The 14,056-nt window shown below is 44.6% G+C and overlaps 1 protein-coding gene across 1 annotated transcript in view; it reads left to right on the top strand.

The window, feature by feature from the left end:
• Positions 1-12,456, top strand: part of LOC138951365 (uncharacterized) — a 43,301-nt gene extending 30,845 nt beyond the window's left edge. The window contains exons 3-5 of the mRNA XM_070322981.1: positions 3,459-3,672; positions 4,301-6,086; positions 8,732-12,456. Coding sequence (XP_070179082.1) covers positions 3,459-3,672; positions 4,301-6,086; positions 8,732-9,920 — 3,189 coding nt within the window. The 3' untranslated portion in view covers positions 9,921-12,456. The remainder of the gene's footprint in view (positions 1-3,458; positions 3,673-4,300; positions 6,087-8,731) is intronic.
• The last annotated feature ends 1,600 nt before the right edge of the window (positions 12,457-14,056 follow it).

The raw sequence follows: 14,056 nt of genomic DNA, 5'->3' as shown, positions 1-14,056 counted from the left end.
TTTCCTCAGTGATACCAAAACATGAAAAGAACCCCAAAATATCTGCCTTTATCGCCCAAACAGAACAACGGCATAACTGTTTGCTTGATTTTATTTCAAATCAAATAAACTGCTGTGAAGTCTTAGCAGAATTGAATGGTTTTAACAGAACTATAGTCCTACAACCGACCATTATTGATTAATCACTCGCCTGCGCAGGTAGACTTGCAGAGTGATTAATTAGGATTCGATCAAACTGTGGCACAAAAACACCTTTGAAAAACTGAAGCTCGCATTTATCATTATCCGCCAACTTCGTCAATTATTTTTCATATTCACTGAGACTCGGTATGTAACCGCTACGTATTATGATTGACACGCAGAGTACCCTGGTGGCTATGAAAACACGTAATATGTTTTTTCTTCTTCTCTATGTAGCATGTTCTTGTGCATCCTACTATAGGCATAGATTGCTCGGCTTCTGGAATAATTTCTTGTAAACCATAGGTATCGTATAATTATAACATTCAAAAGAGCGCAACTACATTTCTTGACAACGACGTCGGATCTGTGATTTAACAACAGGCTTGCGTGATTAGTTTTTACTAGGGGTTGAAATACACTTATTTGTGAAACTTAAAAAAGTCCATAAACGTATAAACTATGTTTGCAATATTCGTTTCAACTTTGCTTACGTCTTTATCCTCGAAGTTGACGACATAGGTAACACACCCAAATTCATAGACTTAAATTTGTTTGTATTGCTATTCACGACTTGCAATAGGGTTTGTCACTGTCTCTGCGGTAAGAATAATCGGAAAGGGTGCAATATGTGGGTTTCCCACGCGGTTTAGCGTGTGAGAATTTTCTGCGAGGACGTTTCACTAAAAGTGAGTGGCTGCAGCCGGGTTACGGCATACAGGGGTTCTGTGTGCTGATCAGTCTTTCAAAGCCAGCCATGTTGTAAAGTTTCCACGTGTTTTCTCCCAGTGTTTTCTAACCGGAAGTTCTGGTTCCCCCAACCAACCGTATGGCCTTCACCTTGGGTCTGTTAATTATACTGGGTCACGGGGTCCTTCAATTCGTGAATAAATGTTTGTCTTCTTTCCCTTCCATCTTTTATTCATTACAAAGTTAGTCGTATGTGATAAACGAGTGAGATTTTTGCGTGATGTAAATCACCCCAGCAAGGCGACAGTAACGTATGAATCGTTTTTATTTTTAGTCAAGTTTTGACTAAATATTTTAACGTAGAGGGGGGAATCGAGACGAGGGTCGTGGTGTATGTGTGTGTGTGTGTGTGTGTGTGTGTGTGTGTGTGTCTGTGTGTGTGTGTAGAGCGATTCAGACCAAACTACTGGACCGATCTTTATGAAATTTGACATGAGAGTTCCTGGGTATGAAATCCCCGAACGTTTTTTTCATTTTTTTGATAAATGTCTTTGATGACGTCATATCCGGCTTTTCGTGAAAGTTGAGGCGGCACTGTCACGCCCTCATTTTTCAACCAAATTGGTTCAAATTTTGGTCAAGTAATCTTCGACGAAGCCCGGGGTTCGGTATTGCATTTCAGCTTGGTGGCTTAAAAATTAATTAATGACTTTGGTCATTAAAAATCGGAAAATTGTAAAAAAAAATAAAAATTTATCAAACGATCCAAATTTACGTTTATCTTATTCTCCATCATTTGCTGATTCCCAAAACATATAAATATGTTATATTCGGAATAAAAACAAGCTCTGAAAATTAAATATATAAAAATTATTATCAAAATTAAATTGTCCAAATCAATTTAAAAACACTTTCATCTTATTCCTTGTCGGTTCCTGATTCCAAAAACATATAGATATGATATGTTTGGATTAAAAACACGCTCAGAAAGTTAAAACAAAGAGAGGTACAGAAAAGCGTGCTATCCTTCTTAGCGCAACTACTACCCCGCTCTTCTTGTCAATTTCACTGCCTTTGCCATGAGCGGTGGCCTGACGATGCTACGAGTAAAATGGCATTGCGTTCAGTTTCATTCTGTGAGTTCAACAGCTACTTGACTAAATATTGTATTTTCGCCTTACGCGACTTGTTATATTTAGTCAAGTTTTGACTAAATATTTTAACATCGAGGGGGAATCGAAACGAGGGTCGTGGTGTATGTGTGTGTGTGTGTGCGTGTGTGCGTGTGTGTGTGTGTGTAGAGCGATTCAGACTAAACTACTGGACCGATCTTTATGAAATTTGACATGAGAGTTCCTGGGTATGAAATCCCCGAACGTTTTTTTCATTTTTTTGATAAATGTCTTTGATGACGTCATATCCGGCTTTTTGTGAAAGTTGAGGCGGCACTGTCACGCCCTCATTTTTCAACCAAATTGGTTGAAATTTTGGTCAAGTAATCTTCGACGAAGCCCGGGGTTCGGTATTGCATTTCAGCTTGGTGGCTTAAAAATTAATTAATGACTTTGGTCATTAAAAATCGGAAAATTGTAAAAAAAAATAAAAATTTATAAAACGATCCAAATTTACGTTTATCTTATTCTCCATCATTTGCTGATTCCAAAAACATATAAATATGTTATATTCGGATTAAAAACAAGCTCTGAAAATTAAATATATAAAAATTATTATCAAAATTAAATTGTCCAAATCAATTTAAAAACACTTTCATCTTATTCCTTGTCGGTTCCTGATTCCAAAAACATATAGATATGATATGTTTGGATTAAAAACACGCTCAGAAAGTTAAAACAAAGAGAGGTACAGAAAAGCGTGCTATCCTTCTTAGCGCAACTACTACCCCGCTCTTCTTGTCAATTTCACTGCCTTTGCCATGAGCGGTGGACTGACGATGCTACGAGTATACGGTCTTGCTGAAAAATTACATTGCGTTCACTTTCATTCTGTGAGTTCCACAGCTACTTGACTAAATATTGTATTTTCGCCTTACGCGACTTGTTAACCATTCTCGGCAAAATTGTAGCGCTTGTATCATTCGGAAATCCAAAGTTATTTACTTTCAAAAGTCGTCACATACTAGTGCATATAATCACATTTTAAAGTGATTGAACCACATCCGTGGTTTAAGAATAAGTCAAGGCGATAGCTATAATTTTATCGAACCTCATTACTGCGAATGGGTGGCATATCAAGGTGCCTACCCCCCCCCCCCCCCCCCCCCCCCCAGATATGACTGCGGGGTCGTGGTGCCACCAACTACTGTCTTCTGTATGATAATTTATAGATGGTAATTCTTGATGAGAGTACCTTCGCCTTGTCATCATTTTGGGCTCTAGAAGCTGATGCGGGCTCCGACTGGGGTAAGAACGGGAGAGTTTGCTGCGTGACGGTAACATCAAGGAGTACTCATATTGAATCGCGCTTCCATTGAGAAGCAGACACAATTTAGCAGATGTTTCCCTTCGTTATGCAAAGTGTCCCATGAAATGGCTGTGTCCGTGTTGTGACCTTGCCAGTGATGTGTGCAGGGCTGGTTCGAGGTGAAGATCTGCCCGGTCAACGACCCCAAGACGGCGGCGACCCAGGAGTGTCTGGACAAGCACGTGCTGCTGCGCGCTGACGGCGGGGGCATGCGCTTCCCGGTGATCAAGGGCAAATACAACGCCTTCTTCAACTACACCGTGCAGCTGCCCCCCGACCTTACCTGCAAGCAGTGCGTCGTCCAGTGGAAATACCGCACAGGTGTGATACATTTAGATTTGTTGAGAGGGAGGGGGGGGGTATGTCGTGCAGTGGAAATGCCACACATTTAAGAGACACTTGGATGCGTGGAGGGTTGCGCTCGTGCAGGTGATATGAGCGTCTTGACGGCTAAACTGACGTCCACCTCAGAAAGTGAGGTTCTTCTTACAAAAACACAATACGCTCTTGCAATGCCATTCAATTGTGATTGGTACAAGTTTCCTGACTATTTGTTGTGTGTGTGTGTGTGTTTGTTTTTTGTTAAAGTTCTGGCGTGTGTGTCTTCTATTTCACAAAGGGTGACAAATTAGGGACTCCACGAATAAAGAAACACCTCTACCCCCAAATCGATGTCAATCTTCTGGAAATTCTAAGCACACAGTCGTCGTCACTTCTAAACGTAAAACGTCTGTCCCTTTTCAAATTGTGCACAAAATGCTTAAATAACCATTGGCAGTCAATGTTGGCACACATCAGCGACGACGATCAAAAAAAGAAACAGCCAGTCAGAGTAAAAGAAGTCATACTGACTGGTCGTGACAAAAAGGCATCAGAAACGAGAGCTGAGACATTAAGCAAACGAGTTTGGCTGAACAACTCCATTCAAGTAACCCCCTTTCTTTTGCAGGCAACACGTGGGACAAGGACGACAACTCTGGCGTGTTCTGCCTGGGTTGCGGGCCGCAGGAAGAGTTCTACAACTGCGCGGACATCGAGATCGTGCCGGACAAGGCCAGGAAGACCAAGGCACAGGCCGAATCTGGCCTCAAGTCCACGCTCACCCAACAAGCAGATGACGCACCAAAGAAAGACACCAAACCCGAACAGAAAGAACCCGAAGTGGCGAAGGAAACGAAATTAGGCAACGAGGCAAAGAAAGCTGAGGTCGGCAAACCAGTTGATGCGGTGAAGGTCAAGAAAGAAGATCCTATTCAGGCGATGAAGAAGACGCCGGAAGACGTGGTGAAGAAAAAGGGGGTGAAGGAGAAAACGAATGCAGAGCAGGAGGAGCGCCTAAAGGAGGAGAAGCGGCAGGAGCAGAAGCTCATGTCGGAGGAGAAGCGGGTGGCGGTGAAGGGCACGGCGGCTAACGGTGTCAGCAAGCCCCAGGAAGAGAGCTACAGCTGGCACGCTGCCTCCCCCCTCAGCTGGGTCATGGCGCCCCTGAAACGAGCCCCGCAACTCCCCGCCATCGCCACCACCACCACCACCACCACTACTACTGCTGCAAGACTGAGGTCAAGGCCAAACTGGAACAAACGACCAATGAACCCCTACACCCCACCGCCCGGCGCCACCAGGAGACCGCGACAACCCTCCACCTTCCGCAGAAAGTCGTTAGGCGCGCCAGCCACGACTCAAAGACCCAGAACCAGGGCGCCACGACCCCGCCCCACGGCCAGGGTAAGGAGACCAGTGACCGCAGCACCACGACCCCGCCCCACGGCCAGGGTAAGGAGACCAGTGACCGCAGCACCACGACCCCGCCCCACGGCCAGGGTAAGGAGACCAGTGACCGCAGCACCACGACCCCGCCCCACCGCCAGGGTAAGGAGACCAGTGGCCCGCACCACACCCAGACCCAGGGCACAACACACGCCACGCAGACCCTTTACTCCCCCACCACCCACCACCACTATAAGACCCTTCACCAGACCCCAGCCAACTACTTCCACCACAACCCTGTCTCCAGCAGGGACACGTCAACCAGATAGCACGTCGGCTACCAGCAGCAGACGTCAGAGCGGAGTGCCCACCTGGCTGGTCCGCGTCAGCACAGTAAGCCAGCATTCTAAGAGCAGCGCCGGAACGCAACAGAACAGCGCCAGGCAGCAAAAGGGCACAGTTTGGAAACATGACGGCAGCATCGCGAAGCCAAACAGCAGCGGGAAGCAAGACAGCGCCAGAAAGACAGACAGCACCAGGAAGACAGACAGCACCTGGAAGACAGATACCGCCAGGAAGACAGACAGCACCAGGAAGACAGACAGCGCCAGGAAGACAGACAGCACCAGAAAGACAGATACCGCCAGGAAGACAGACAGCACCAGGCAGACAGACAGCACCAGGAAGACAGACAGCACCAGAAAGACAGATACCGCCAGGAAGACAGACAGCACCAGGCAGACAGACAGCACCAGGAAGACAGACAGCACCAGAAAGACAGATACCGCCAGGAAGACAGACAGCACCAGGCAGACAGACAGCACCAGGAAGACAGACAGCGCCAGGAAGACAGACAGCACCAGGAAGACAGACAGCGCCAGGAAGACGCCACGGGTGGAGGCGTACAGCAGCAGTGACGACATCGAGACACGGCGAGAACTGTTCCGTCAGAAGCTGTTGCGTCATCTCCAGCGTACCAAACACGGAAAGAACCACAAGAACAACGTCACTGCTACGTCCTACCAAAGGTGAGCTCTCTCGCTCTCTCTCTTTTGATGATGTGGTTCTTTTCAGATTGTAAGAAAAGACCCCGCCGTTAATTACCCATCCTTTGTTTAATAATGTTCAGTTCAGATCATCTCTCTCTCTCTCTCTCTCTCTCTCTCTCTCTCTCTCTCTCTCTCTCTCTCTCTCTCTCTCTCTCTCTCTCTCTCTCTCTCTCTCTCTCTCTCGCGTTATCTGTGCGTTCCTTTCACGACTTATAAGGTGAAAGTGTACTTTTCATTTGTCCACCTCAAACTCCCATGAACAATCAGCACGGCTTCATAGATGTGGTGTCGCTAGGATCCAGAAGATACCGTAATTTTGATACCCCTAATATTGATTACCTTCTGTTCTGACAAACTGACGGTGGTAAAACTCTCAAAACAATTCCATTCGATGCATCTACCTTCTGAATAAATTGCTACAACTACGGGCGCCCAATTACAAACTTAAAAACCGTCAGGTCTTTTCACTTTTTACATTTAGTCAATTTTGATTTGTTTGCAAGCTTAAAAATTAATCAATGAGTTTGGTCATTAAAAATCTAAAAATGTTCATTAGATTTAACATTTTAGTAATCGATTCAAAAATTGTACGTGAAAGTTGATAATTTCATTGATTTTCTCTCTGGTTTTGAGATGTTTCTTTGGTTTCTTATTGTGCTTCAAATAAAGTTCTCATCTAACCGAAACAAGTAAATTTGACGAATATTTGAATTAATCTTACTCACAAACTGAGTTGTATTGCGTTGTTTTGAAGTATTGTGGGCTTTTTACAATGATTTGTGATGGCCTTTTTACTGGTCCATATTATGCGCCCAGGCTCCTAATATGGATCAGTTGTGAATTTTTCTATATTGAATTTTTGCTGAATGTCCATCAAAGCTAATTCGCTCTAATTGGACCTAACGTTTAACTAAAGAGAGAGCAGACCAAGCACAAAACGAAACATCTTCGCAAAAAAAACCTGTGGTAACTGCAAGAAAGGTTTCTCCACTCAAACTTAAAACTAAATCTTACTCTTGATACAACATCAATTGAACAAGTTCAGCAACACCGCCTAAGGGGTAATTGTTGATTGTGAGTTCAAGTGGCAGACACAATTACAGCATATTTGCAAGAAAGTAGCCAAGAACGTTTTCCTCCTTTCTAAGTTAAAACAATTTACGGACAGAAAGACTCTAAAAATGTTTCACCAGGCTCATATAGCCTAACCCCTCACATTAATTATGTTTCGACACTCTGGGATGACAGCAGTGATGACCCCTTGACTAAGCTAGATTCTCTCTATCGTCGCTCGGCTAAACTAATCGTAAAGGAAAATGCCTTAACTGATATGAAGTTAAAAATGTTTAACTTTCTTCCACTGGAGAAGCATCTTTTAAACAAAGCCGTTTTCATGCATAAATTGTATTACGGTAAACTGCCGATTTACATTACATCACTTTTCAAGAGAGCTACCGACAGAAATGGATCTGTCAATCCCACCCATTCCGCAAATAGACCTTTATAAGGCTAGTCTTGCATACACAAGTGTTTAAAATGTGTTAAAAACCACTTTATGTCTGAGTCATTTAACGCGTTTTGATTTTCCACAGTCAATATAATGACAAAGATATGCTGTGCATTTTATATTTTGAACATACTTTGTTTTACTATGGCTTTATATTTCATTGTTACTTGCTTGAACGCGCAATAGACTTCATATTATGCATTTGATTTTGTGAAAAGCTATCATCATCATCATCATCCATCATACGTTTATTTTTTCCCCACCCTCTTTTTGTTTTTAAGTTTTTAATGTTCTTATTGTGTGTCTGTGCATCTCAATGACAGATTGTAAGAAAAGGCGTAGCCTTAAATCTTAATCCTGGTAAAATAAAGTTCAGTTCAATTCAATTCAATTCTCTCTCTCTATCTCTCTGTCTCTCTCTCTGTTTCTCTCTCTCTCTTTCTCTCTGTCTCTCTCTCTGTCTGTCTGTCTGTCTGTCTGTCTGTCTGTCTGTCTGTCTCTCTCTCTCTCTCTCTCTCTCTCTCTCTCTCTCTCTCTCTCTCTCTCTCTCTGCATAGGCTCGTCTAGTTTCTGTTATCACAAACCAATTTTGGAATTCTATTACCTGGGGAACGGGGTTGTTCTGACCCAGTTTAATATTATTTTTGGAAACACTACACAATTCACTTTAACTAAATTGTTTGCGAAAAAGCCTTCTCTTTTAACTGTGAATTAATCTATCCACGCCCTATTTTCAGTTCCTTGAAATAGCACATAAAATTGTGATGTTAATTACTCTGCGTCTTGTTTTGATACACGTAGTTTACTATGCTTAAATCATTGAGACTGAGAACATTTAAAAATAAACGCGCTTGTTAGAAAACATTTCACAAGTGGTGGTGGCTAGCACGACATTTAGAACTTGGCAAACGTGTGGTGTAAAGATACATTTGATGTCGTTACACATAAACGTAACACGTACACGCTCTGAAAAAGAACACTTTCTGGACCTCTCTATGAATGATCTGAGATCGCGGAACTTGGCATAGAAATGCACACACACTAAGCATTTACACATTTAGTTTTACACCTATTCACGTCCCTCATATTATATTTCCGTTTGTTTGTTGTCTGGCAGACGTGTGACGAAACCAGAGGACAGAGCCTCAAAATTCCCCTCCTCCAAGGTCACCGCCGTGAAGGACACCATCAAGGTGACCACCACCAAGGTCACGCCAACCTGCGTGACGTCAGCCAAGCAGCAGGAAGAGGACTCCACGAAGAGCACGTTCCGCACGGAGGCATCAGACGGGACGGGCATCCAGTCGTTCCGCAGCGACCCGCCCAACATCGGCCGTTCTCACCACGAGCGCAGCCAGCGGCTCAGCGGGGCGTTCTCTAGGAGTCAGCAGGCTCGTCGTGCCCAGCTTGCTGGCGGTGCTGGTGACAGTGGCTTCCAGTCCCCGGTGCAGCCTCTGTCGCAGGGCGGACCTGTGGCGATGGGCGGGTCTGGGGGCGGTCAGTGGTGGCACGGCTATCGGGACATGGTCTGGCCCTCTCCGCCCCGAACCCGTTCCTCCACCCTCGTGTCGGAGCTGCGGTGTCGCGCCACGGTGACGCTCGGCGGCGGCATGGACGACTGGTGCACGGCCAACTGCAACGCTAACTACTGCCCGGCCGGCATGTGTGTGTGCGAGCCCAAGCAGAGCGCCGCCCTGTCCCCACCCTACCAGCTGGTGCAGCAGACCCACACCCCCACCTCCTGGCTGCGCTCCTACCAGCCCACCGTGCCGCACAGCAGCTACCGTGCCATCACGCCGCTCCGCGTGCCCCAAGAACCCGTGCGCCGCACACCCACTAGGTCCGTCTACTCCCCACCTCCAGCATACAACGCCTACGGCCAGCAAGACACGGCCAGGAACCCCTACGTCGCTACCTACCCACCCTTTGCACCGCCTCAACGGTTGGAACGACGTCACAGACAGCAAACGGGTTACGGTATGGGCGGGATAACGGAACGACGGCAGACAGGCTACCGGCAGGGCGGGATAACGGAACGACGGCAGACAGGCTACCGGCAGGGCGGGATAACGGAACGACGGCAGAGACAGCAGACGGGGTTAAGGGTGGGTGGGCCAACGGAAAGACGGCAGAGAGAAGAGACGGGGTACGGGGTGAAAGGGGTACCGAACTGGAGGGACCCGGACGCCGTGTTGTGTCGGGCCACAGGACGCTATACCGGCATGCCGCAGTACGACACGTGGTGCAGGAACAACTGCGCTCAGGCCATGTGTCCGCTCCTCATGTGTACCTGTGACGCGTTCTGAAGTCATCAGCTGGCCTGACGGACATGAGACAAACAACTCCTGATCGTTACTGTGACACCCCACGTTACCTTCCTGATCGTTACTGTGACACCTCACGTTACCTTCCTGATCGTACCTACAGACACTACCCTTCTCTTGTGTTACACACACACTGACAAGATGCCAGTCTCAATGGCTTATGTGTGTGTTGTTCGCTCCTTTTGCAGCCAGACATCGTGACGCTAAAGTCTTTATGATCAGCCTCACGGAATAGTCAGGGGACGTTCTGGTCATATAAGAGCAATGTTTCTTGCAGCCCGGGTTGCAACCTAGCGAAGGAATCTACTTTCGTAAATGCGGAAACATTTCGTAATATGGATGGTAAATGTGTTGCGTGCAGTGATGAGCACGTCACCCATACGATGCACTGGTCCAGACTGATCGAGTGTAAGACTGACTGATCGAGTCACGTGTACGACTGATCGAGTCACGTGTAAGACTGATCGAGCAATCATGCGCACGTCTTGTGTTAGACATTCGGTTTGTCTTACCACACATCAATCGCCAATGACAGTCCGAGCTGTGGTGATCACAGTAGGTCGTAAAGCTATCATACCTGAACATCAAGCCATGAATCTTGTCGTTAAGGATTCATACGGCACGCAACTTGTCGGTTGCTTGCTGACGTAGGCATGACGTTTGAGTGCCGGTAAAACTCCCGCATGAAGAGTAACATGCTGGAAATCCGTGCAGAATCCTGAAATAGTGTGACTCATGAAGAAATTTCGTTTTTTTACCAGGATGCAACTGCTTAGTTTCGTTTGAACACTTGTCGAGTGTCTCCTTACCATGCTGTCTTGCAATGACTTTATACGCTGTAAAACAGTTTGCGTGATGGCTGCTACGCCACAATAGGTGGCTTCAGTCCTGTCAAATAGTCAATGGATATTTCCAGTCTGAATTCAAAGACGATCAGTCATTTGTACATACTTTATGACATGTGTTTAAAGTTTGCCAGTGCGCCTATTTATATACAAAGACGGCAGTAAGTTTTCTTGCAGAAAATTCTGTTGGGACGCGTGTATCGTGTACAGATTTTCGCTCGTGTTTTTAGAGAAATAGAATCAGAGACAGTCGAGCGTTCACAACAGTGGCAGGGAGTCATTTCAGAGCGGGGGCAAGTGTGAGACACAAGTGCTCGCTGTCCCAGTCATTATGTGTTGGTAGGATGGTTGGGGTGGTACCCCCCCCCCCCCCCCCCTTCCCAACATTCGCGGGAAAATAAAAATAGATAAGAAGAAACTGAAAGAGGGGAAAACTCGGCACGTCCTTCTGTCGTCACCGTTCACTTCGGTATGCGGAGTGAGTGGGGATGCGAGCGTTGTATCAAAAACTGAGAACAAACAGGCAAATACGACGACGAAGGAGGGAGGAACCGTCCACGTAAATGACAGTTTGTGGACGTGACGGCTCGCGGTACTGGAGGCCGTATGACGTCACGGAGGAACTTTGTACCACGTGACGACAAATGTTTGGTGCTGTGGCGGCGTTCAGTCACAGCCCTGTTACATGCAGCTAACAACAGCGGGCAGCGCTCACTGTATACTAGGACCGTGTCAACACTGACCTAGCTGCCTACGTGATGGTGTCGCTCAGGTCAGGTAGACTTCTAACGGTACATACTGGCGACAGTCACTGAGCGGTGACCAATCGTCATTCCGACACAGAGACAGCACTGAGAAATGCACCAACTATCTGTGAAGACTTTGTTGAAGCTAAACAAAAGGGAAGAACTGCACCGTTTACCGGTGAAGACTTTATTCAAGCTAACCAAGAAAGGAGAAGTGCAGCGTTGGTATGAATGTTGTGAGATTGCAGTAGCCAGCCATGGCGACGTGTGAGTGTATGTGAGTGACACGGACAATATGTATAGCTGCAGCTCTGCCGATGTTAACTATATCAGATTTCTCATTCAACCAGCTTTCTCATTTAATATATACCCGAGACTGAAATGTTGTCTCATGGTAAAAATTAAAGAAGTAAGGGAAGGTTACCTAATATGGATCGGCGCCTAATATGGACCACCTCCTGTTCTGACACACTAGCGGTACTAGAGTGCTAAAAACAATTCTGTATTCGCTGTATTTACCCTCTCTGGATATCTTGCAGGTGTCAGTGGCAGAAACACAAACCCAAAAACGTTCGGCTTTTTCTGTTTTTTACATTCTTGGCAGCGTTCACTCTAAATTTGACGCTTAAAACGGACTCGTTTCTGTCCACAGCCAAAGCTTTTATCACACAAAAATTGCTATATATGACAGCTAAGATAGTATTTGTTACATTTTAGCAGTGTTGGCCCACAGTTTCCACTGCAAACAAAAAACAAGTCACGTAAGGCGAAAATACAACATTTAGTCAAGCTGTCGAACTCACAGAATGAAACTGAACGCAATGCAATTTTTCAGCATCGTCAGTCCACCGCTCGTGGCAAAGGCAGTGAAATTGACAAGAAGAGCGGGGTAGTAGTTGCGCTGAGAAGGATAGCACGCTTTTCCGTACCTCTCTTCGTTTTAACTTTCTGAGCGTGTTTTTAATCCAAACATATCATATCTATATGTTTTTGGAATCAGGAACCGACAAGGAATAAGATGAAAGTGTTTTTAAGTTGATTTCGAAAATTTAATTTTGATCATAATTTTTATATTTTTAATTTTCAGAGCTTGTTTTTAATCCAAATATAACATATTTATATGTTTTTGAAATCAGTAAATGATGAAGAACAAGATGAACGTAAATATGGATCGTTTCATAATTTTTTTTTTTTTTACAACTTTCAGATTTTTAATGACCAAAGTCATTAATTAATTTTTAAGCCACCAAGCTGAAATGCAATACCGAAGTCCGGCCTTCGTCGAAGATTGCTTGGCCAAAATTTCAATCAATTTGATTGAAAAATAAGGGTGTGACAGTGCCGCCTCAACTTTTACAAAAAGCCGGATATGACGTCATCAAAGGTATTTATCGAAAAAAAGAAAAAAACGTCCGGGGATATCATTCCCCGGAACTCTCATGTCAAATTTCATAAAGATCAGTCCAGTAGTTTGGTCTGAATCGCTCTACACACACACGCGCACAGACAGACAGACAGACAGACAGACACACACACACACACACACACACACACACACACACACACACACACACACACACCACGACCCTCGTCTCGATTCCCCCTCTATGTTAAAACATTAATCAAAACTTGACTAAATGTAACAATAGCAAAACCTCAAAGTATGTGCAAGTCCCCTAATATGGACCACCTTCAACAATAAGAAGAACATAAAAGCTAAATGCTGGTTTCATTAATTCATTAAGAAGCTTGCTGAAAATAACCTATAACTAGCCCTCGAGCTTTCAAAAAAATATAACAAATAGTTTTCTTTTCGTTGAAGTTAAAAATTTAATTTATTTTCTCTCTGTTTTTGAGAATTTTCAAGTTTCCTGTTGGGTTTAATAATAACGTTCTCGTGTAACCGAAACATAAATCTAAAGCATATGTGAATTAGTCTGACTTGTACACTAAGTTGTAGCCTATCATGTTATTTTGAAGTTAGGCGTCCAGGCTCCTAATATTGACCAGTTGTGAATTTGTCTGTATTTAATTTTTGCTAAATGTCTATCAAAGCTAATTCGCTCCAAATAGGCATTACCCTAACTAAAGAGAGATGGACTACCAAACACAAATAAAACTTCTTTGCAAGAAAACCAGCTAGTTATCAGCATGAAACAACAAGTCGCGTAAGGCGAAAATACAATATTTAGTCAAGTAGCTGTCGAACTCACAGAATGAAACTGAACGCAATGTCATTTTTCAGCAAGACCGTATACTCGTAGCATCGTCAGTCCACCGCTCATGGCAAAGGCAGTGAAATTGACAAGAAGAGCGGGGTAGTAGTTGCGCTAAGAAGGATAGCACGCTTTTCTGTACCTCTCTTTGTTTTAACTTTCTGAGCGTGTTTTTAATCCAAACATATCATATCTATATGTTTTTGGAATCAGGAACCGACAAGGAATAAGATGAAAGTGTTTTTAAATTGATTTCGACAATTTAATTTTGATAATATTTTTATATATTTAATTTTCAGAGCTTGTTTTTA

The sequence above is a fragment of the Littorina saxatilis genome, linkage group LG16 (genome assembly GCF_037325665.1).
Source record: "Littorina saxatilis isolate snail1 linkage group LG16, US_GU_Lsax_2.0, whole genome shotgun sequence".
NCBI lineage: Eukaryota > Metazoa > Mollusca > Gastropoda > Littorinimorpha > Littorinidae > Littorina > Littorina saxatilis.
The sequence above is the reverse complement of the archived record's forward strand: the minus strand, read 5'-3'. Positions and strand labels throughout refer to the sequence as shown.